Source organism: Hyla sarda, chromosome 10 (assembly GCF_029499605.1).
Source record: "Hyla sarda isolate aHylSar1 chromosome 10, aHylSar1.hap1, whole genome shotgun sequence".
Lineage (NCBI taxonomy): Eukaryota > Metazoa > Chordata > Amphibia > Anura > Hylidae > Hyla > Hyla sarda.
In genome coordinates this window covers 97,459,323-97,485,645 of record NC_079198.1, presented here as the reverse complement: position 1 = coordinate 97,485,645, position 26,323 = coordinate 97,459,323, and the positions used below count along the sequence as shown (strand labels likewise).

The following is a 26,323-nucleotide window of genomic DNA, read 5'->3' as shown; positions in this document are numbered from 1 at the left end:
TTAAAAATCTTAAACCTTCCAGTACTTATCAACAGTTGGGTTGTTTTAAATCTGACCACAGTGCTCTCTGCTGACACCTCTGTCCATGTCAGGAACTGTCCCGAGCAGGAAAGGTTTACTATGGGGATTTGCTCCTGCTCTAGACAGTTCCTAACATGGACAGAGGTGTCAGCAAAGAGCACTGTGGTCAGATTGAAAACTACTCAACTTCCTCTGTAGTATACAGCAGCTGATACATACTGGAAGGTTTAAGATTTTTAAATAGAAGTAAATTACAAATCTGTTTAACTTTCTGGCACCAGTTGATAAAAAAAATAAAATAAATAATAATAATAATAATTCCACTGGAGTACCCCCTTAATGCTGCAGTATGACACTTCTACAACAGTCACTGATGTTCCTCCCTAAAAAAGACTGATCATAACATTTTGACTGCATGCAGTCACCACTAGAGGGAGCTTTCTGTATACCAATATATTGAGTTCAATGTATATATTGTACGCAGTAAGCTCATAAACTCCTACCAAAGTTAGCCTGGTGGGTTCAGCTATCTGGGCTCCAAGGCTGTACATGCTGTATTCAGACTGGGTCTTCAGGGCTGACGACAGGGTTGCATATAAACATGAAACTAGATCTCACCCTTCTACATCCACCAACGATACTGGGTGGATACTCTAAATCATCAAGAAAGCTCTCTCTCACTCTCTCTCGCTCATCTTTAAATGAGTTCTTCCATTTGAACAGACTTTGACAGGCATAGATCTATCAAAGTCTGTAGTAAAGTGGATATAAGAAACTTTGTAATACATCTTATTAGACAAAAATGCATATTTCTTCTTTTATCAAGCTTCTTCCACTATAAAATCAGCTCAACTTTGTCCTATGTCTGTAAGACAAGCAATACACATCTATGGAGAAGAGAGCTCCGCCCACGAGCTCTGGGAGAACTGCAAATTAGAGATAAAGCCTGCTGAGCAGAAATCTGCTTAAAAAGTGCCATATACAAGCTATATATAGTGCTGCTTCTCCTGAAAGGTCACTTGAAATGATAAATATGCTCTAAAGTTGTCATTGTTATGGCCTGTACTAAAGCAAATTCCCAAAGAAAGAAAGGGAACAAGTATCAACTATAGCAAAATTGAAAAACTTACATTAGTATTCTCAAGCCTGCATCTATACACGTGGGGCAGCATCTACAGGAAGATGTCATACTGGTCTTTGATAAAGGTCAGGCGAATGTATTATCTGCTCACAATGCAGGTTATTCCTACCCTTTCAAGGTACCCAAGTTTGCACTGCCGCAGCCATATATTACAGACGTCAGACCATCTATGATCCATAATAAGATTCCAGAGGTATACTTCCCATATATCTCTACTGAGCATATGAGCAATGCTAACCAATCACTTGTAGACCTAATAGTGGACCTTATAAGGTACATAAAACCACCATGAGATTATTAAAGGGGTTTTTCCAACATAGGGGTCCTCCTTCAGCAGAATAGATCAAGACGAAAATCTATTTACAATGATGATCGAGTCATAGGCCTGAATATGGCATGGAAACCACCTGAGCCGATCTACGACAGTCCCGAGGTAATTTAAATTGTAACCTCTCTAGAATATGACAACAACTTTAAGACAATTCAACTTTACAATTAAGTTTTTGGACCAAAGCAATCACCTTAGTGAATACTAGAATGACCTAAAACAAATCCATATCTACCTGCTCATAGTGTTAATCCAGTGGTGGCCAAACTACTCTGCAATATACAGAAGTCTTCTTCCCACTTTTTTCTTTTTTCCCTCAAAATTCACTAAGGATATGAGCTTAAATGAGAAACAAGTCAAGCTTCATGTTAAATTAGACTAAACCACCTGGGTCAAATTCTCAGGGACTGAAAGTGCTGCAGCAAAATATAAGGACTTAAGGAATAGTGTATTTGTCAAAAGAATATCTCACCCTCGCCTCACGCTTCACAGTGCAAGGATTTCAGAAGCCAAATCAACAATGTCTTCTCCATAAGGAGCCCCATCTTGTTAAAATTTGTGCACTTAGGGAAAAAAAAAATCACTCCATATGCGTAAGGAATTTTTTTTAAATCATAGAACTTTCAAGTGTTGTGTCTTGGCGGAGCATTTTGCCAGAGAACGTGCTCTGAATATAGTAGTGACATACGTGTCAGCTCTTTACCCTTTTGCTTAAAATCCAAGATTCTACAAGAATACCATATACTGAGGTGTGTGAAGAAGGACTGAACCAGCAGGACAGTGAGAAAAGTGTTAGTATGTATGTTTTGCTGGATGATCAGAATTCTTCACATAGCTCAGCATTATACCGGAGCCTTATACTCTGGGTACGTGTGATGGCTACATGACTACTTCAATAAGAACGAAAAACTTCTTCATATCATCTGTACAAGGTAATATCCAGGATTCTTCCAACAATAATTGTGACCAGCTACCAAACAATAAGGATAAGGTTCACACCACGTTTTTGCAATACAGTTCCCGTATCAGATTTTTCATAAAAAAACTGATTCCTCAAAAGCTGACTAAACTGTATCAAAACCTGTGTACAAATTGTAATCCGTATAAAGTTGATAACCATATATGGTTTGAAAAATCAAGTCCGGTTGCATCCGTTTTTTTAAGAAAAAGTTTTTAACTTTTCACTCCATTATGAATAAAGTTTCACTTGTTTGATTCAAATTCAAAGAAAAAAACTGTGCAAAGTCAAAAACCGTATGGAACCGTACGCACATATGGTTCTGTACGGTTCCCACTGACTCCCATGTTAAAATAAAATGTATACGTTTCAATACGGTTTTTCAACCGGACCAAAAACCATGGTAGGCTACGGCTTTGGGTATGGGAAAAAACTGACAAAACTGAACAGGATGCAAAACGGACACAACCTGATGCATCTTTTGGCATACGGTTTTCAATGGAGAATCAATGCATAAGGGTTTCAATACGGTTCTGTACTGTTTTCAAATTGAAAACGTATACGGGAACTGTATTGCAAAAACGTTGTGTGAACCCAGCCTAAGATTCCCACACCTGAGGAGCACACTATCATTCCCACCAGAGACACATTGCAGACTACATACCGCCCCTTGATGAGAATGGAACCATCTAGCTTGACTTGGGTATAGACATGCTTAAAGATCACAAGGTATATATAATTAATACAATGGTCCTCATGATGCTCCCTATGCTCAAAGACTAGACATTGGTTACGTTACTGTAGGAGATAATTCAGTTAGCAAGATCTTCAAGACTTATGAATTGGGAAATGGGCTCAACTCTTACGACAGACAGTGTCCATGACATTGAGATATAAAAGAACTGATTCAAGCATGATATTTCTTAACAACACACAAAATCATAGCTGTGTCACGGATATCAGGGGATAAGTGTTCTATAGTACCAGTGATAAGTGGACCCTTTCAATAGAGGACAAAGAATTCATTAAGATTATGGACAACAAACTCATCAAAGATGCCTCCAACCACTGGGTTTTCGTCTTTACCACTGCTCATTCCAGATGCATATATACCCAACCAATAGGAATCAAGCATTCTCCAGATTTAACTCAACGAGAACAATAAAAAGAACTAACCAGTTTCAAAAACGCACAGGAAAGGAACGTCCAGCACACAATGTACGATGCTTCTGGGATTTATTTGGCATAAAATCAGATACAGAGCGAATATCCTACACGTTTCGGGTATTGCTACCCTTAATCATGGCAAAAACACCTTGAGCACACCGAATCTTATGTTCCATAGATTCACTGTGTAAATGCCACAAGAAGCATCACATGATGGTAATTTCAACTTTGATGTTCTCCTTAGCGGGCAGAAGTTAAAGGGGTACTCCACTGCCCAAGCGTTGGGTTGCTGGGTGCGGGCTGCAGGGATCGTGTTGTCACGGCCACTCCCTCGTGACATCACACCCCCTCAATGCAAGTCTATGGGAGGGGGCTACGCCCCCTCCCATAGACTTGCATTGAGGGTGCGTGGCCGTGATATCACGACCCCCGGTAGCCCGCACACAGCGTTCGGAACAAAATGTTCCGAATGCTGCAGCAGTGGAGTGCCCCTTTAGCCAGCAATCTTCTAGGAATTCTGACCAAATTTAGAAAAAAAAAAATCTATTGCAGTCAAAACTGATATCCAACAGATGTTCCATTGTTTCATTGTTCTAGGAGACATCAGGATTTATCTGATTCATCTGGCATCACAACAACAACACAAACAATGATGAAGCTATGGAGAATCACATGAGAGTTCACATCTTTAGTAACTGTCTATCTCATTGTATAGCTAAATATGGACTGAGATGATCAACACGGGAGGGTGGTAAAAAGAATGGTACAGATGAAAGAGTTTTTAGTAAGAAACTTCCGTGTGGATGAGTAGACTTTCTAATGCGTAGCGGGGCCTATAGTATTTGCAGCTCCAGAGATCTACTCTGATGAAGAAAAGAGCTGGGATGTTTCTTTGCCAGCTGATAAAAAGCCAATGTGATATAAAATCTCCTAAAAAGTTTTGGAGCAGATTTACATACCATGTGGTTTTATCTCCTGTCTTCTGGCCGGATGACAAAGAAGGAAGATTTACTTTTTTGATGCGCCTATAGCAGTTATAGCTGCATTGGCCTTCAAGGCAACATCAAGTGGGCTTTGCATTGGAAAGGGTTAAACTAGACTTAAAATTATGAGGAGCTGACTTAGCTGTACAAAAGTGTTTACCTAGTTTTGCGTCCATTTATGAAGAGTACCAATAGATTCTGTGGATGGTGCCATTAGTACAAAACCTGAGCATTACGTTCCTTCCAAGGTGAACTCTACATGATCAGTGGGCACAGCCAAATTTACAAAGGCCTCCTGGCTAAAAGAAACAGAACTTTTTATAAATCATACTTCTGCAGTATCGACTGATACTATTACTCATCTCATTGACTATGCCAGTCAGTCATCCTAAAGTTAAACTATGGCCAGTTTCAATAATAAAGTTTAAGCCAATGGTAAAATGATAGGCCACCTAAGGAGTTAAAAATTTTACACTAAACTTGTTGAACACCACTTGTGCAGCCAAAGCTATGAGTGAAAGTTCAGTCCTCCTCATTCTTCTCTCATGGGTGGATCATGGGAACCAATGGTTGGCATTGCTCAGTGCATTTTGGATGTCTATCGCAGCATTTTACAATGATACACAGTGCAAGAGTAGTAACCAAGCCAGATTTAATTCAGGTTAAAGATCCCTATGCACACAGCATGGAATGGCCAAGGAGTCTAATGAATAAAACCCTAACCAGTAGGCTAGGTTTCCACTTGGGTTTTTTTCTGGCAGTTTTTGGATATCTGCCACTGCAGTTTTTGAGCCAAAGCCAGAAGTGTATTCAAAAGGAATAGGACATATAAAGGAAGGACTTACACTTCTCCTCCCTTATTGATCCACTTCTTACTTTGGCTCAAAAACTGCAGTGGCAGTATTCCAAAAACTGCCAGAAAAAAAAACAAGTGGAAACTTAGCCTTAGGTTCATAAGGGGGAAGTTCATAAGGTTGCAAGTTGCTTAGCAGTTTCTGCATCAGGATACAGCAATTCGTCCATCAAGCATTTCCACTAGAGTGTGGACAACCAGTAGCTACACTCAATAGGAGCCTTAAAGGGAATCTGTTAGCTTTATGATTATATATATATATATATATATATATATATATATAATATATGTGCTGCATACACCATCAGATAGGTGACAGGATGACCCCATCAAACATACTTTTCATAGTGTTGTCAGGTTTACCACAAATTATAAAATTATTATTTTATCCCTGGGCTCATGTGTCAAGGAGGCGGGGCTAAGCTGTTTAAGTGCAACAGATTTGAACACAGGGCCCAGTTCTGTAAGCTAAGCCATATATGTCAATTAACCAGGTTAGAGAGACCAAGGTAAGTGATACTGGAGGACACAACCAGCTCAGACCCACCTCCTTGACACTAGAGCCCAGGGTGCAAACCATTGTTTTAGAAGTTGTGGCAAACCCATCAACACTAAGAAAGGTATATTTAGTATTGTCATCCTGTCACCTATCTGACGCATCTGTAACTCATTTCATAATTACAAGTGGACAGATTGCCTTTAATGTTCAAGCAAAACATCCCAATATGGTTGGGCTCAATCCCAGACAGTCGTATGTCTCTCCCTACAGCTACAGAGTCGTGCAGGAAAATAAGTGATCTCATCCTCCCCTTCATGCTAATAGATAATTATACAAAATGCAAGCTAAATGTTGCCATAATGTGTCCTATGTTCACTACCAGATGCCATTTGTCACCATTATATTTTATTTGTTGAAGCAATCCTTGCATGGAATACCTGTGGCAATATTTTTCTTGTACTGACCACTAGGGGCACTTACTAATGATACAGCACCTCTAGTGGCCGGTAGAAGATTAAATACTATAACAGGTAACCCAAAGACATTACAGTACCACCTAACTTTTCCTGTAAGGATGTACGACACAAAAAAGTCTCCTTAAAATGGTACCCTGTAAGATCACCGTTTCCCGATACGCTGCTCCCAAGCATTGCCTTTGGCTGACAGTGCGAGTTGGAAGTTGTCATTTTGCAAGAGCTGGAGAGCCACAGGTCGGGGAACATTGCTGTAAATGGTATGCTATACCTGGACAGCTAAGTATTCATAACATAGAATAATGCATCCTAAATACAATATCAATGGATTCTTCTAAATAATGTATACTCCTCCCTATTTGTCATTATAGGGACTGCTACGCGGGCGGAATTCCGTGGTGTGAACTTAACATTAGTGTCAATGGGTCTCCGCGAGACCCGTTCACACTGCAGAATTTCAGCGGCAGACAATTCCGCTGCTGAAATTGTTCCGCGCAAAGAATTAACATGTTCATTCTTTGCGCGGAAGTCCGCGAGTACTGCATAGCCGTCAATGGTGATGGCGCAGTGCCGCGCGGTCCTACCGCCGCCGCTGGCTGCCAGACTGAATCTCCGCTCGCTGAATTCTGCGAGCGGAGATTCCGTTCGCACTCCGTAGTGTGAACATACCCTAAGGGGCATAATTCATGTGATAAGTCTAAAGCAGTGGTCTCCAACCTGCAGACCTCCAGATGTTGCAAAACTACAACTTCCAGCATGCCCGGACAGCCAACGGCTGTCCGGGCATGCTGGGAGTTGTAGTTTTGCAACATCTGGAGGTCCGTAGTTTGGAGACCACTGGTCTATAGGAATGCCTACATACAATATATAGGGAGTTGTAGTTTTGCAACATCTGGAGGTCCGCAGTTTGGAGACCACTGGTCTATAGGAATGCCTACATACAATATATAAGGAGTTGTAGTTTTGCAACATCTGGAGGTCCGCAGTTTGGAGACCACTGGTCTATAGGAATGCCTACATACAATATATAAGTATATTATATAGTCCAAACCATAGGGTCACCATAAAACCATGAAGAATAAGCCCCGAAAAGATGAGATATACGTATATATATTTTTATCTGAAATGTTTCCACTTTAATGAGACATTCAGGATCCCGGGTGTTGGGTCTGATGAGGACTGGCGAGGGGGAGGTGTTGCTTTAACAGGAAGCCTTTGGAACAGTGATAGGAATTCCATTCTCCTAATGTATTGCAAAATCAATATTGCTAAATCCAGTCCCGGCACAGCTGTCTCACTCAATTACAGCTGTCATGTGCCCGGACAGACTAAGAAGAGAAGAAGGGTGGAGGGAATACAGGGTCTCTGTACGTTGGGTAAAGGTGAGCGGTCAATCCCCCTACAGCACTTAAATAATTCATGGATCTACATATGTCATATATTGATTTCTCAATATTCCAATTGTCCATTTTAAGTGAGCACTGGCACACCCCTCTGCCTGTTCATTTTAAATGATAAGCGGCATCGGAGGTCTCCAGCAGTCACCCATCCCTCAGAAAGACAGCACAGCCACAGTGAGATGCCCACACATGTCAGATATTAGATCTGTGCCTAGAAAATTCATGTCACATATTTCTTTATTAGGAATCTATCTTAATAATTTGATAAAATATTGCTCAAAATATCCTATTATGGCATTCTGATTTAATAAAGGAAGACCTCCATCAGTTATCCGCAGGACCCAGTAGTCCATTGAGCACTATATAATAAATCTTTTTTCCTGTGGGGGCACTGCAAGAAAATTAAACAATGGCTGCCAGGTTCCTCCACAGATAACTGACTATCGGGGGTCTCAACTGAATAATTTTTGGTGTTTCCTTAAAGGGGTACTCCACTGCACAGCGTTTGGAACAAACTGTTCCAAACTGTAGAGAAGGTGTCGGGAGATCGTGACATCATAGCCCCGCCCCCTCATGATGTCACATCACGCCCGCCCCCTCAATGCAAGTCTATGGGAGGGGGCGTGACGGCTGTCACGCCCCCTCCCATAGACTTGCATTGAGGGGGCGGGCGTGATATCATGAGGGGGCGTGGCTATGATGTCACAAGCTCCCGATGCCGGTTCCAGTGTTCAAAACAGTTTGTTCCAAATGCTGAGCAGCGGAGTACCCCCTTTAATAGGAAAAATGGAAAACACCTTGAAAAAAATGACTTCTTTATTTAGTCAAACATCACAAGATTTTGCTATGTTATAATTCCCTATACTGATTTTGAATGTACCTTTTATACCTTTATACAGTTAAACAGCAATGTAGATCTGACAATACATGGCATTACCTACCTGTGTGGAAATAAGGGTTAACAGCATAGGGAAAACCAAAGGGAAATGGCTGAGGTGGAGGCACTGAGCTGGAAGGCAAATATTTTGCATCTCCTTTGTTGATTCCTGGTCCCAAAAGATGAGTAGGTGACTCTGATGGACCACATGACAGGCTTTGGTGGGTGTGTGAGTCACTGGACTCTTTTAGAGACTCTCCTCCTTTGAGAGGATCTTTACCCTCTTGCAGTTCATGGGAGGAGGAGGAGGCAGCACGGTCAGCTCTAAGACTGTCTGTCTTCTCCTCTGCCTCACTCTCTGAATCTTTCATCTCCTCATCATTTCCATCAGATGCCCCCTCCCTTATACGCTGATCCAAAAGTTCCTTGGCTTCACTATGGTTTCCTTGAGGCTCCATCCGGTGATGAGCAGACTTTCGACTTGTCCTTCTTGCACTTTGGGATTCCTTGGGAGGGGGCACACTAGGGAGCCCCTGATGATTTAGGGAGAGTAGTGGGGTGTTATTGTGTCTTAAGACAAGCATTGCATTCCTTCTGTTAAGTTCCTCTCTTAAAGGGTGACCCTCGGGGAGCTCATGCATGTTGCGCAGTGCAGGGTGGTCAGGGGGTAAACCCGGGTGAAGTGTCAGCGGATCACCAGCTAAAAGCCGCTGCCTGTGTAGGTTCTCCAGCTCCTTTTGGCGTATAATTTCTGCCGACATTTCAAGTCTTTGAGAAAAAAATAAAGAAACAAATTGAATTAAACAGAGTAGTTGCTAAAGAGCGTAAAGACAAAATCATTGCATTGTATTAAATTATATTTAAACATTTAATGTATACAGATAATTCCGTATCCATGAAATGTTTTCATGATATCTAACACGATTATATAACGATGCCATTCAGCAATGCCTTGCAGGGTGCACATGGAGCCAACATCTAGTCATATCATGACAGTAGCTAAAAACAGGGGGATAATAGCCAGGAATAAAAAAGGAATTTCTCTTGCAATATATTGTTGTGGTTTTCAGCACTGTAAGGCTGGGTGCGGACTTGCATAACACAGGCACATTTTTGGCCATAAGTCCAGATCCGACCACAGTTCTGATGACCGAAACTGACAGCTGTCATTTCAGGGCATCACATGTGCAGTCAGGTCAAGACTTGTGGCCATAAGAGATGTACAAATGTATCTATATTTTATTATTTGGACGGTTTAGGATCCTGGGCAGAGAAGGAAATGTTATAGTCACCTGGCTAGGTTCTGCTTCCGTAGAATTTCCTGCTGTCGTGCAAACATCTCAGCTTGGGCTGGTTGCAAGAAACCATAACCTGCACAAATAAAAAAAATAGCTATCATAAACCTTCTAGTCCAGATAAACATCTGTCTTGTCTCAAAAAATAAATCTGCACATATGTATATATATATATATATATATATATATATATATATATATATATATATATATATATAATTCTCCAATGGATGAAACACAGTAAAGCTCAAATGATCCAAGACTAGACTGAGGCCAGAAATCTGGATTATAGACCGGCACTCCCTGCCCATATACACCTGCAAATGTTTACATACCTGGACTCTGACACAAGGCAGATGGCACCCCGAGAAATGGTGGTCTCAAGTGGGGCCCCAAGGCAATGTGAGGGGCATTTTGAGGAGACAGCAGCGGAGGCGGGTGAGACATCTCCCTAGGAAATAATTAAAAGTACATTCCTATTAAATGCATACTGTAGATAGTTTGTGATATACTGTACTCATACATAATGAATACAGCCAAGACAAGAAAAGTGATATTTTCACACCATTATGAGCCATTAGAATTTTAATAAACCGATACCGGCAGAACAGACGGCCATTATAACAGTAAATGGAATCAAGTATTTGTCTTTCCATAATCAAGCCTGACGGTAACATCAATATCAATTATAACTGGAAAGTAGTAACTGTGATAATTGTGTCAGTAAATCGCTAAAAGAATTTAATGGAAGTCATTTTATTGTAGTATTCTGAGGCTTTCCAACGTATACAGGTTCGTGTCAGGCACAAGGCTATTTTGTCAGAAATTTTTCATAGAAAAGTTTAGGTACCGCCAAGAGTTTACAAAAAGTTAGTAACCCCCCTCCCATGTGGAGATCAAGGTGTGTTCTGTGTTAACATTCAGGAGATAGCAAAGACTGATGGTGCCAGAAGCGCTCACACATTAGCGATACTTCAGAAGCCAAAACATTTCTTACAGCTGAGCGGCTTATTCCAACATCTGGGTACTTCTCCCATAATTCACACCGAGACAGGAGTGCGACGGCATGGCATGGCGACACAGTCACATTGGCAATGTAATAAGGCAATAAAACATTAATGACTCTGAGCTGCCAGAGATAGATGGGTCTCTCACCACCCACCATCATTAAGATTAACCTCTTTAATCTTGGAGGGGACCCAATTCTAAGAGCTATTCCTCTCCATTTCTGTCCTTTCTTCTCTCCATGAAATACCACACACCTCAATTAAAATCGCACACAATAACCAATTCCGCCATCAGGTAACGTCTCTTGTTGCTAGAAATATTCAGGAATAATGTCCTTTTTACCCTTCTCACTTTTCTTCACGGTTCATATCAGTGAGGTTAGCCATGTGGCGAGGTTCCAAAAGACCAATTGCACTGGGTTTGTTAATGCTGTAGGCTTATGCCACATGCCAGTTGACAATGCTTATTGTTTACCAAATGTGTTATATGCCCTCCTCAAATAATCATCCAGACAATGAAATGAGGTAAGATTGGCCCAGTGACCAAATATTCTACTCCCCAACTAGAGATTTTTGTTAAATCAGAAAGTCTGTCTGATGGCACCGTACCCGCCAGCTATCCAGTATAATTGGGACAACATGCATGGGTCTCGCCATAGCAAATTGGAGGTATAGTATGCCCCCCATAGACTTTTATGGGTGCCATATTATGATTGGAGGTAGGTTGTATGGAGAAAAAATATGGTTGTGTCCATATAGCCGACGGCAAATGGAGCCAGGAAAAACATTGGCAACCAAATTCGTATTCAAACATTTTCCTGTCAGTCTATAAAATTTAAAGATATTCCTACTGCGTGCGATACAGCTGACCCCCAGCCTATTTTCTCAGACAAGCCCCCACATATTATTACCTCCCCCCAGCGCTCCCCTCACTCAGCACTAAACTAATTGCACCGCTCGTGTTGTCTGGGAAGAGCGGCCATCGATTCCTCGCTGCTGAAACGTCCTGCTAATCGTATCAGCGCTCCGCCAGCTCCTCGCACTCTACTGGCAGCTCCAATTAATCTCAGGTAACGCAGAAAGTGACCTTCGGCTCCGAGCCGGGGCAGCAGCCAAGCGATGCTTATGTAATTACACCGTGAAGTGTGTAATCACCTGGCCTAATCCCCCAGGCCCGACAATTAGCCGAGGCCTCTGTCGCTGGGCTGCCAAGTGCTCTGCCACCCGGACAGCCTGCAGATGAATAACGGTCAATTAAAGCTGCATGGCGGGGGCGAGGAGGTGTCCGGTCGATGTAATTAGCTGTAATCATGGGGAGACGAGGCTGCCAGACGTGAGGCGGCTTTTATATAGGATGCAATGTGGGAAATTGGGCAGAGTTTAACCATTTCGACACCTTCTAGGTTCTGCATACAACGCAACATTCATGAATGGTAATGTTCCCTCTCCAGCTCCCACCAACGTGACAGAAAATCTCAAGCATAACATGTAGAATCTCAGAGCCCACCAAAAAAAAAAGAGAGAGCAATCACAATGTATCACATGTGAAGGGAGCTGCGCTGTCATTTCACTGTTATTGGGAATGCGTTAGGCCGCTTTATGTAGGTCATTGGTTCTCAAGCTAGCAAAGGTAATTTAAGTCATTGTACAAAATGGACAAAATATAAGGTGTAATGCCCTTTTAATGGGCTATTTGGTTTGATGTGAAATAGGGCACATGTAGGGCTCATGACATTTGACCGCTAAGATCCAAGCATAAAGCCAACTTGTCATCACTTTCATGCTGTCATTGGGAGGTCACTGGCAGGTTCTTATCTTGATTGGGTATAGGGAGGAATCTATTAATCCAGGCCAGAGGGGAAGGCAATGGCCATTGGGGACAGCATGAAGGTAATGACAGCCTCCCCTTAACCATGGCCTATAAGTCTCCTCACATCTTTTGGGGTTCTTATCCATTTGCTGAAATGTTTTGCTGTTAATGGGCCTGAAGACTTTTTACTAATGTACATGAAGGACATTACCACCCTGTACCATGGCGGAGAAGATTCGACCACTTATGTTGTAAAGCTCTCATTTTCCAAGTAGGGCCACAGTATTAGCAATATGCAGAAGTGAATGGATGACCCTGATGCTCTCAGCACAGACACACAGGTCCTGCACACTCAGACACCTCTTACAGACTTCTAGCCAAAAGGCATTACCAAGTATTGTACAGCTACCTTAACCCTGTCCTGGTCCATGTGCACTGTTGCCATAGAAACAGTCCCTGATGGACCCCTGGGGAGGAGGCGGTGAATTCTGAGTGCAGCGGTCACCGCGTAGTATGTATGAACAGTGTTTACATACTTCCCGTTATTTCCATAATTATGGAGGGCAGATCCGCGCACTGCCTCCTCTGTCAGTCACTGCCTGAGTAATGGTGACTCACAACGTCCTCATACAACCAAGGACTGTACGAAATAGAATGTAATTAATGCATAAATTACCATAAATAAACATATCCACATTACATTATAATCCATTATTAATGAGAGTTTCCCCTATTTCACCAGGAAATACACGTCCTTCTGTCGTCCTCTCCTGTCACATCATTGAAAAAAATCTTTTCTGCCATTTCTTAGCCGTAACGGTTTCTGGGTAACAACAAATATAATTGCGATCGCAACTCAAACAGGAAACAATATGGCGGATTTTTATTCAAGAGAGTGGCAAAGCTGAGTTATAGCACTTTGACATTAAAATGGACACCATATTGTGTTCATACACATTACTGTGGAATCTGAGGGGTATGTATGGTCCCCAATGAAAAAACATACAAAGGGCATCCTCACTACCTCAACAGATATACATTCATTGAGATACATGTGCAACATATATAGATGGACAGCCCAGAGATCTTAATATTGATATTTTTATGCCCAGACCTATAGATCTATAGCAGTGCTCCTTAACCCAGTCCTCAAGGCCCACCAAATAATTATGTTGTGTTTTAATTTCTCCATTGGAATCGAATAGGGAAAGATTCAAATCCTGGACTGTTAGTGGCCGTAAGGACTGGTTTGGGGACCTCTGGAATAAGGGGAAATGGAAGTTTCACCATTCTCATAAATGAGGATTCTTTACTGTAAGAGCAGTGAGACTCTGCAACTCTCTGCCACACAATGGTATGATGGCTGACTTCTTAAAATTGTTCTAGAAGGACCTGAATGTCTTTCTAGAAAAATATTTTATTAAAAGGTAAAGGATTTCAGGACATGACATGTTGATCCAGGGATTTATTCTGCCTTTCATATTTGTTGTCTGGAAGGAATTGTAACCCTAGTAGACGATATTGGGGTACTCCACCTAATAGGGGTTTTTGCCTCTCTGTGAATCAACACAGTAGAATTTTACGTTATACTTGATGATCATCTTCCAACATTATCAACTATATATAACTATATACGGTATATAGATGTAACATATGGAAATGTCCCATTCACATGGTATGCTTCTGCATGGCCGGTTCTATAGACCCTAAAGTAGTAAGTCATGCACCAAACTACTTCACCAGCACAGCACCGAAAAAGTCCACTTTATTTGACCACCTCTTGAATATTAGTTTAAAAGGGGTACTCCACTGTTCAGCATTTGGAACAATCTGTTCCGAACGCTGGAGCCGGGAGCTCATGACATCATAGCCCTGCCCCCTCATGATGTCACACCCCGCCCCCTCAAAGCAAGTCAATGGGAGGGGGCGTGACAGCCGTCACGCCCCCTCCCATAGACTTGCATTGAGGGAGTGGGGCGTGACAGGATGAGGGGGCGGGGCTATGACGTCACGAGCTCCCGATGCCGGTTCCAGCATTCGGAACAGTCTGTTCCAAACGCTGAGCAGAGGAGTACCCCTTTAATATGGCTGCCAAACTGATTATGTAAGAAAGAACTTCTAGAATGACATGTATAGGGAATGTCTGTATTCCAGAGAGGTAAGAATATATAATGATTTTTGGCTCTTCTAACTGAAGGAATATGAGAAATAGTCCTGGTCATGGGGATAGACATTTTCTTGGATTTCCTCATACTGACAAACATTACTGTCTGACACTATAAAGAATAAAGATAAAATAATCTAAATGTTTAATGTCCTTTTCCCCTTTACATATCACACTGTTCTGTGGTTAGTAGGCGGTTTCCCCTGCGCCCATGTATACACAGTAATCTGATGCAGATACGTTTTTCGCAGCGGACGTCATTTCTGTTTAATACTGGAGTGTGAAATAGGTTTCAGCATAGATGGCGGATCAGCCCGGGAAGCCAGGGGGTAGATACCGGATTTGGTTCTGGTGCTGGAATGGCTGATATCCAGCCCTTGGATCCTGTGTCTGTCTCTCCGCTTTCTGCTCCTACAGCGGTGCGCGGCATTAGGGGATTTGCGCTGCATGCTGCTAAATTTGATATGTCCTTTAACAGGAGACAAATGGTTCACAAGGCTTTAAAAGTATTGACTTTTCTTTAACAATAAGCGCTAATGGCCTTCAAATAATCAATAGTTAAAGTCATTACAGGGTTACACATTATACGGTTAAAATGAGCCATTGCCCTTCTTAACCCTGTCCTGTCCCTAGATAGATTCTGATAGCTAAATCTCTTGAGTGTGTGTGAGGGGGGGGGGGGGGGGGGGGGGCATTTTACCCTTATTTTATGCAAAAACATCATTGTAATGCGAGACATTCCTGTCCAGTGATGCTGCAAATAAGTATTGCACTATTCTCACAGACATTAGGGGGCAGTGTTCTAGTTTGACTTAGTTAGGCAAAGTTGTGCTTTATTATGTACACTGCTCTAAAAAAAATAAAGGAACACAAACAAAACAATGACACTTCTGTGAAATCACACTGTCCACTCAGGAAGCAACACTGATTGACAATCAATTTCACATGCTGTTGTGCAAATGGAACAGACAACAGGTGGAAATTATCGGCAATTAGCAACACACCCCCAATAAAGGAGTGGTTCTGCAGGTGGTGACCACAGACCACTTTTCAGTTCCTATGCTTCCTGGCTGATGTTTTGGTCACTTTTGAATGCTGACGGTGCTTTCACTCTAATGGTAGCATGAGACGGAGTCTACAACCCACACAAGTGGCTCAGGTAGTGCAGCTCATCCAGGATGGCACATCAATGTGAGCTGTGGCAAGAAGGTTTGCTGTGTCTGTCAGTGTAGTGTCCAGAGCAAGGAGGCGCTACCAGGAGACAGGCCAGTACATCAGGAGATGTGGAGGAGGCCGTAGGAGGGCAACAACCCAGCAGCAGGACCGTTATCTCTGCCTTTGTGCAAGGAGGAGCAGGAGGAGCACTGCCAGAGCCCTGCAAAATGACCTCCAGCAGGCCAAAATGTGCATGTGTCCACTCAAACGGTCAGAAACAGACTTCATGAGGGTGGTATGAGTGCCCGACATCCACAGGTGGGGGTTGTGCTTACAGCCCAACACTGTGCAGGACGTTTGGCATTTGTCAGAGAACACCAAGATGTCTGGAGACGCCGTGGAGAATGTTCTGCTGCCTGCAATATCCTCCAGCATGACCTGTTTGTCGGTGGGTCAGTAATGGTGTGGGGTGACATTTCTTTGGGGGGCCGCACAGCCCTCCATGTGCTTGCCAGAGGTAGCTTGACTGCCATTAGGTACCAAGATAAGATCCTCAGACTCCTTGTGAGACCATATGCTGGTTGGCCCTGGATTCCTCCTAATGCAAGACAATGCTAGACCTCATGTGGCTGGAGTGTGTTAGCAGTTCCTGCAAGAGGAAGGCATTGATGCTATGGACTGGCCCGCCCGTTCCCCAGAACTGAATCCGATTGAGCACATCTGGGACATCATGTCTCGCTCCATCCACCAACGCCACGTTGCACCACAGACTGTCCAGGAGTTGGCGGATGCTTTAGTCCAGGTCTGGGAGGACATCCCTCAGGAGACCATCCACCACCTCATCAGGAGCATGCCCAGGCGTTGTAGGGAGATCATACGGGCACGTGGAGGCCACACACACTACTGAGCCTCATTTTGAAATGTTTTAAGGACATTACATCAAAGTTGGATCAGCCTGTAGTGGGGTTTTCCACTGTGATTTTGAGGGTGACTCCATATCCAGACCTCCATGGGTTGATAAATTTGATTTTCCTTGATAATTTTTGTGATTTTGTCGTTAGCACATTAAACTATGTAAAGACGAAAGTATTTCATACGATTAGTTCGTTCATTATGTTTTTGAGCAGTGTATTTTTCACATATAAATACCTTATAATACAATTATTATGGGGGTTATACAAACAACTGTCTTTTTTTTCCAGCAAAGACCACCAATCTTGCCTATGGGCTGTGTTTGGAATTGCCGCTCAGCCTTATTCACCTTAATGGGGCTAAGCACCAATGTCAAGCCACATCCCACAGAAAAGAGTGGCGCTTTATCTTGAAATAAAAGCAGCAATTTTTTTTCTATACTTGTATATTATACTTCAGTGGTCTCCAAACTGTTGACCTTCAGCTGTTGCAAAACTACAACTCCCAGCCTACAGCTGTCCGGGCATGCTGGAAGTTGTAATTTAGCAACAGCTGGAGGTGTATAGTTTGTAGACCACCACTATACTTCAACAAAGGATTAGGCCACGATTATACATCTTTTTGTATCACATGATCAAGACCTTGGCGCATTTCAAGCTGCATAACATGCACTTTGACTTGGGTGAAAGAGAATTCTTATTTTTTTTGCTTATCAATAATGTATTGTATTATGTACTGCATGTGTTTGCAGGATACCCCTAAACAATCTAGGTGACATTGGCAGCATTAGGATTCCTATAGAGATTGCCATCCAGCTTTTACCAAAACCCTGGTAAATTAGCATACTTACATTGTGATGCATCCATGACCACATACTGATGTATACATCCCTGATCCCATACTACTGTATACGCCCCTGACCCCATACTACTGTATACATCCCTGACCCCATACTGCTGTATACATCCCTGACCCCATACTACTGTATACACCCCTGACCCCATACTACTGTATACATCCCTGACCCCATACTGCTGTATACATCCCGACCCCATACTACTGTATACACCCCTGACCCCATACTGCTGTATACATCCCGACCCCATACTGCTGTATACATCCCGACCCCATACTACTGTATACACCCCTGACCCCATACTGCTGTATACACCCCTGACCCCATACTGCTGTATACATCCCTGACCCCATACTACTGTATACATCCCGACCCCATACTGCTGTATAACTATCCAAATTAACTATTCAGGATTCCTGGAAATCTGAGTAAGAAAAACTATGGTCGTATGGGTTTGCCAACCTAAACAAGTGCTTATAATTTCCTGTGATTTTATATTCTGGATGCAATGCCATCCCCTGTACATCCATTGCATTTGTCGCTTGGAATAACGTATGATAGGTCCAGCACTAAAATGGACATTTAACAGACAATTTTCATCATGATCAAATAACAAAGGATGCTAAGTGGATGATTTCTAATCAGGAGGGCTTGTCTGATCCAGGTCTACTTCTGTGTAGGACTCGGAATTAACCCATCGTGTGCTCCACCCACCATACCTGCAGAATATTCTGCAGATTGCTATAGGGGAGCTGATACACGTATGAGTAATAAGAGTTCCCTGGATACACTGTGGCCTCATTCTGTGCCTCCTCATTTTACCTCTCCTGGAATTCCCACACAGGAAGATGGGATGGAATCTTAACCCCATGCCAAGCCTTTTCCAACCCCTCACAATTCCTTCTATCTCCGACAGCCATAAATCTACCTTCCACGCACGCACCCTGCCTGAGGGAGGGAACTGGGAATGGAGGAGGAAGGGAGGGGGGTGAGATTCTGTCAGCTATGTGCTCCAGGCTAGCCGCCTGCGTCTTCACTTTAACCCCTTCCAACCACATAGCGTGGATTGTAAATGGGCGCATAATTAAATGGCTCATTAAGATAATAGTGCCTATCATAATAATAATATATACTACCGCGATGGCTATCTCATAACCGGCATACATTATAAATATCGATTTTCATCTGCTGTAAAAAGCATTACATTCTGGCTCCTGTTAAGTTCTAGTAGAACACTGCCACCTAGTGTCAACATTCACATGCAATTCAAAGACAGTAGCAATGTGAAGCGTTGATCATTTAGTTGCAACATTCAGATAGAACACTAATGTTGTCTAGTTCTTAAACAGTGGCTCATGCTGTTTGATAAATCTAGTATATCTGTCTAGTCTATGTTTGCACTATCTAGTTTAATTTAATGCCTACCATCTATTAGTTGGCTTACTTTAGGCATAAGTAATGCTCCCAAATTTAGATGTATAGCTTGTATTTTAGAGGTGTACTCTGGAGGAAAAAAATGCAAATCACCTGGTGCCAGAAAGTTATAAAGGAGAAGTTTGCTGTGGGGATTTCCTCCTGCTCTGGACAGTTCCTGACACAGACAGAGGTGGCAGCAGAGAGCACTGCATCTGACTGAAAAAACTGCAAGACTTCTTCCAGGGCATACAGCAGCTGATAAGTACTGGTAGGTCTAATTTATTTTTATATATATATTTTTTTTTTATAGGAGTAATTTAAAAATATATGTGTATATCTTTCTGGCACCAGTTTTGTTTCTGCATAGTGCCCCTTTTTCTGACATGTCACGTCCCCTGATCAGACAAGGCACATTTTACACTTCTTTTTGGCAAACTATGCATAATAAATGTGTCTCAATTGATGTGCCCCAGAGTTTTAAGCATATTTGGGGCCAAAATTGTGACAGCCATAGTTCATCTGGGCCAATGTTTTGAAGACACAGGCCCAGATGTACTATTGCAAACGTGCCAACAATCTTGCACCATGAAAGAAGCTGCACCATAAAAATGCCTGCAACACATTTATCATGAGTTTTGATGTGCCGAAAATGTGTCGACATTTTAGTACACAATTCTGGTTTGAGGTAAGCCAACAAATCGTTGGCCTAGACTAGACAGTCTTCAGATTTATCAATAAGCCTGATACACTTTGATAAATCTGGCGCATTCTTAAGTTGCTTTGTATACAAATGTTATTTTAGTAAATCTTTGACACCTATTTTTAGTAAATATGTTAATACTATCTAATATTTATTACCCATTACAGTTTGAACTTATACTCAGAATATGGTGAATGCTTCCATGCTGCCCCACATGACCAGCACCAATTTTTAGACCGACTTATGCTTTTTTGAGGTGTGTGGTAAAGGGGTAGATTTTCGCATAAGGTCATGGACTGACTGGACCTTGCTGGAACAAGGAATCTTTTTCCCTAACACAATGACAGATGAAATGAAGACAGCAATAAGCTCAGCCAGTCTTCACGATGACAGTCACATGAGTTTCAGGCTCGTCGTGCTATTTAGTTAGGGGAAAAAATTGTCTGGCAGCAGGCCCCTCCGGGAGCTGGATAATCCCACCCTGTCAAGTCTACACCAGACAGAAGAAAAACAACCACGGTTTTTGTTTGCCAAACACTGATCCTATAGAAAGCCCCAGGACTCTCCCGCCTCCTTACTGGAATCAGCCGTTATTTACTAGTCTTCTGCCAGCAACAACGGCAGAAGATCCAGCCCCGGCCCAGACAATGATCCTTTATCTGGTGATAAACAACCATCTCGTTCCCTTCCTCAAGTCTGGAGAGCAGAGAAGGTCTTACTCCCTTCCAGATGGAAAGTAGAGGTCAGAGCCAGATCTTACTCCTCAGACACACTTGCTCCCTTCTCTTCCACCTCTGTCCCCCACCCAAACATGCTTTCTTCATCTATTCCTCTGACTTCCCTGGAAGACTTCCAGGCCACACAGAGGTTGGGAGGTTTTCCTGGAGTTATGCTGGACAGGAACCATGCAATCCCCACAACTGGCGTGTCTGTGTCTGCAGCTTTCCCCATGATGGGAAGGGTTAGCCAAAGTGCAAGCCCCTTCGCTCACTTGTGTTCCCACAACACTGTCATACTTAATGCAATCCTACTGCCGGGGCTGATCCTACACATCCTTCCAGAGCTATAAGCCTAGTCATCTTTCCAAGGAGCGAGATTAACATCTTCAAACCTTCCAACCTCGCTTAGGCTGCGTTCACACAGCCGTCTAGACCCGTGCTGTTCTTCTCCTGTCAAAAATAAATATGGACTTAAAAAAAAAAAAAAAAACGACAATAACGGATGCAAATGGACGTTATTTGTTTGTATCCGTTATTGTTCAGTTAATAAACAACAAAAAAATATTTTTTTTGTTCTGAGCATGCTCAGAAAAAAACGGATTGAAAAAACTGATGCAAACTGATGACATTAAAGGCTCATCCGTTTTCCATAGACTTCAATGTAAAATTTACAGTATCCTTTTTTTTCTTCAGTTTTTTTTAACAGAAGAAAAAATACTGAATGTGCTGTTTTTTCTGCCATCAAAAAAACTGAAATGAGTGCAGACGGGTACAAACGGATTGTAAAAAAAAATCCCATTGACATGAATGGGATTTTTTTAAATGTTTTTAATCCGTTTACAGCCTAAAAGAACGGAACCGAAACGGGGATAAAAAAAACGGGGACAGACGGCTGTGAGACACACCCTTAGAAACCAACAATCTTTGTATGACAACAGAGACTACAAGAAAATAAAGAAAGGAAGCACCAATAGAGCTGGGAATGACAATGACAGAAGAGTTGAAAATTTTTTAAATAAGAATCAGTAGGCCCGTTATCACTCCAAATACTCACCATTAAATATATTATTCTTTGTATAGAAAATAAAAAAAATTATATTTGTTCTTTATATGCTGTTAAAGAAAAACATTCAATAAGGATTTCTAACATTTACATCACATAGTATGGTGCCACCTGGTGTTCAATGTGCATAGCACTTTGCATGTCCATCTACTGAGCTGAGTGCTGGAGGACACACATGCTCAGTCACTCTCCTCAGACACTGGACTCTAGATAAGTGATCCATTCGTTTACTGCCGTGCAGCCAAGATAAATAGCTTTCCGCTAGCATGTTAAGAAAGAACCAAAGATTATGCAGTAGCATGACATTATAACCATGAAGACGGTAAGTAAGAAGGAACTACACTGCCAGCTGCCAGTGGGGGATGGAGACTGATTCTGTCCACAGCCAGCCCTGTGTAACTGTACAGTTACAGCTGTGCTTGGCCATTTCAGAAAGCCCCATAAACATTACATATACAGGAAGGGGCACATGAATTACCATCACTCCACCTAAATTCCTCCTAACTGTGAAGGGCTTGGGTTTCCCTTTTCGAGATCAGAGCAGACCCTAGATGTGGATAGGTAATCAGTGTTCGTTGTCGGATGACTCCTTTTTCTTCCCTAGATTACAGATATTATCCATTCTCTGTCCTAGACCACCTGGGATGAACCCTTTCATTGCCCTAGACCAGTGGTCACCAAACTGTTGACCTCCAGATGATGCAAAACTACAACTACCAGCATCCCCGGACAGCCAACGGCTGTCCGGGGATGCTGGTAGTTGTAGTTTTGCATAATCTGGAGGTCCAGTTTGGAGATCACTTCCCTAGACCTTCAGGGATGCAAAAATCAATTCCATCCCTGCTCTAGGCTATTATGGATTTAGAAATTTACCTCTTAAATGCCCCCTGGACCACCATGGATGGTATCATTAACCATTTCTGTGACCTATACTTCATTTCCTGCTTTAGACCACCCAGGATCCTGGCAGTAACTGCATATAAACCACCAGGGATCCAGACATTAAATGGGTTATCTAAGCCTTTACAACTGATAGTCTATCCTCCGAATAGGCCATTAATATTAGATTGGAGGGGATCCGACTGCCGATACCCCTTGACAATCAGCTGTTTGAAGGGGCCCGCAGCCTTTTTATGTTTACCAGAACTGGTCATTCCATCGCTATATTTTGAGTAGTGGTGATGCAAGGTACTGCAGCATTGTCTTATGGTCCCAAACTGCTCTGTTTACTAGCTACAAAGGCTTTTAAGTTACATTGGGTGTCCCTTTTATTTTATAAAGGGGGGAAACATTGTTTTTCACCACCTTTTTGCATAATAAGGTGAAAAAAAACAAAAAACTGTTTCTGTCTTCCATCAGATGCTATATTTTTCTCCCTTATAGCACTGTATCCAGGGGCGTAGCTATAGAGGTAGCAGTCGCATCTGGGCCCTGGTGCCTATGGGGACCCCAAAGCACATCCTCCCCATATAAGAGACTGGTATTATAATTGCCATATGGGGCTCTGTTGCCGATTTTGCATCGGGGCCCAGAAGCTACAAGCTATGTCTCTGACTGTAGCCAATGAATACAGTCTGACCTGTAGGGACTGTGTGCATGTCCAAGCAACGTCAGTGCACAGGGCAATGCGGTTTACATGGACCAATACTGTGCATGCAATAAACTGTGCTATAGATGAGAGAAATTCACACTTAGAAATCTCTGCCCGGAAAATACGTAGTGTGAATGGGGTCCGAATGACCACAGTAGGAATCCACTGGTAATTGATAAACCCAGCAAAATACATTGTATGGACTGTAATATATTCGGATCCATGTTTGTGAATATATCCCCAGCAGTAAGAACCGATCACCAGGAGTTAGAAAAGCCAGACTCATCAGCTGATCCTGTAGGCTTCACTTTTAATAGGTATCACCGTGGTGAAAAATCCCCTATAAGCTCACATTTCCCTTTAAATCCTGTTCATTTCAAGAGCATTCATTTCTAGCTAGAACCTGTTCTGATGACCTAAATCTTGTCACGTGCGTGAGGAGGCGCTGTGCGAAACACCTAAATGTGGAAGTTTGCACAATCCCACTCTTGATGTGCCGTGCATGGAGGCTGTCGCGATTGCCCACACACTATTTCTTACTCACTTTCACACATAACTAACCTTTCAATCTGTAATGTTACTTTGCTAGCGCAAGGTCCCATAACACTTGTACGAGTTGTCGCATAAATGGAGGATGAGCTGCTATCAGGAAATAAATCTAAACTTGTGCTCGCCTTCTATTTAACAACTTTTATTTTAGATATTAGGTGAGACGAAAGCCACAAGCACAAAATCTGTTCGGAAAGTTGATGAGAAGGAGACAGGAATAAGATGTACATTGTTTGCTCGAACTCCGATGTTATAGGCTTTAAAGGGGTACCCCGCCCCTAGACATCTTATCCCCTGTCCAAAGGATAGTGGATAAGATGTGTGATCGCGGGGGTCCTGCCGTTTGGAACCACCGTGATCTCTCCTGCAGCGCGCCCTGTCAGTCTGATGACTGGCAATGCAGGGGCCGGAAGATCGTTACGTCACGCCCACGCCCCCTCGTGGCATCATGCCCCACCCCCTTAATGCAAGTCTATGGGAGGGGGCGTGGAGGCTGCCACGCCCCCTCCCATAGACTTGCATTAAGGGGGCAGGGCCGTGACCCCCCCTATCCTCCGGCCCGTGCATCACCAGTCATCAGGCACGGAGCGAAGATCGCTCCGTGCACCAGATGACAGTGCGTGCTGCAGGAGAGATCACGGAGGTTCTCAGAGGCGGGTCCCCCACGATCAGACATCTTATCCCCTATCCTTTGGATAGGGGATAAGATATCTAAGGTCAAAGTACCCCTTTAAGCCCAAAGACAGTTCCCCAATCTGTGGTTGCAAAACCACAGCATGCCCTGACAGCCAGAAGATATTGGGGACTCCTGGAAGGTTTCTGTAGTTTTGCAATAGCTGAAGAGCCAAAGATCAGAGAACACCACCCTAAGACTAAGGTTTGATGTGGCCCAAAGCTCCGATATTGGAGACCAAACCAACAGAATGGGAGATCTGATGATACAGAGAGATTGATATCTACTGCAGTATTAACATGATGCACCCATTAATGGTCGGAGCTAGAGCCAGGGGGACACCAAATGGCCAGAATTTACATACTAGGCTAGAGAATAAAACGATATCTTTGTCCTGGGTGTATGTATCTACCACTATATAGATAACATGTCCATAAACATTGTGTCCCTTCCTCCATGCTATGCAAAAACCCCAAAATCCCATTTAAGGGTATGTTCACATGTACTGTTTATGTAGAAGATTTTAGACAGTGTTCAAATATTTATATTGATTTACAAGGCCTAAAATTTGTAGCATATTATCTGCAGCTTATACAGTATGTGTGAACATGCCCTTACATCAAATTTATTCATAACCATAAAAAGCTACAGAACCCCTAAAATGGACGCAATGACTAAGGCATAAACCACTGAAACGCATCAGACATCCCTTCTGTCGTGCTAGTTTTGCAATGGATTTATGCTGAACAATAAAGAGCCACCTGGTTAAGAGCTGAAGCATTCTTTATTCAAACTCTATGAACTCACACATACAAGATCTGCTGCAGATTTGAAGCTGTGTTCAGTCTTATAATAACGCTCGCATCATATAAAGCAGATCCTGTACATGTGAATTTACCCTAAAACCTCAAATAAAAATATGATCATTTGAACAAAACCATCAGACTAAGACCATATCTCTTCAGGATCTACGGCACATTAAGATGTTATACAACTTGTTACACGTGGCGTCATTAGAGGTCATACGCTACCTGTCGGTGAAGTGGGAGGTGTCCCGATGCTGCGGCAGGCCTTGCTTTCTCCTCTGGCTGGAGGAGTTACTGGAGGTGGGTATGTGAGCTTCCATCGCTCCTGGGTTTCGCACCACAGCAGCTGCCACTTCTTGTCGTGCCCGGAGCAGATCTGCCAAAAGAAGAACGGAAACTGTGTCAAGCTGAAACACCCCGGAGTGCTGCAAACTATTTCCAAGCCGTCTACTGACAGAGATATCCTGAGCTATCCATCCTCCTCCCTTCCCTAAATGAACTCTCCTTGTCCACATTCCTCACTCATCCCCGTGCGGGAGCATTACCTGGCTGCTCGCAGACATCATCCCGCTCCTTATCAGTCTCTCTCTCCATCTCTTCACCTCCTTTGTTCAGTTTTCTATCTTTTTCTTCCTTAGCGTTTTTTCCTCTCTCTTTTTTCCTCTCTCTCCTTCTCTCAGAACTAAACAATCAAAACCACATGTTTTTTTCTTCCACTGGAACTAGTCCTGCTTTAAACTATACAAACATACGGAGCTAAGTGAGTCACCCCCGGGGTGGGGGGCTGCGAGAGGGGCGGAGGGACGGGCCAAGTTCCTCTTTCCAAGTTTAAATTTTTTTTTAAAAAGAGGCCATTATAGTTCTAGAAAACGTTCTGCACTTTAGATATTGTTTGATATCTTTCCAG

General features: G+C 42.8%; 1 protein-coding gene across 5 annotated transcripts in view; it reads right to left on the bottom strand.

The window, feature by feature from the left end:
- The window catches only part of SAMD11 (sterile alpha motif domain containing 11), a 175,729-nt gene that overhangs the window by 8,275 nt on the left and 141,131 nt on the right, over positions 1 to 26,323 (bottom strand). For all 5 annotated transcript variants that reach the window (XM_056542507.1, XM_056542505.1, XM_056542506.1 and 2 more), the window contains 4 exons: positions 25,642 to 25,792; positions 10,331 to 10,446; positions 9,993 to 10,071; positions 8,765 to 9,468 (listed from right to left, as the gene is read on the bottom strand). In XM_056542507.1, the coding sequence (XP_056398482.1) occupies positions 8,765 to 9,468; positions 9,993 to 10,071; positions 10,331 to 10,446; positions 25,642 to 25,792 (1,050 nt within the window). The remainder of the gene's footprint in view (positions 1 to 8,764; positions 9,469 to 9,992; positions 10,072 to 10,330; positions 10,447 to 25,641; positions 25,793 to 26,323) is intronic.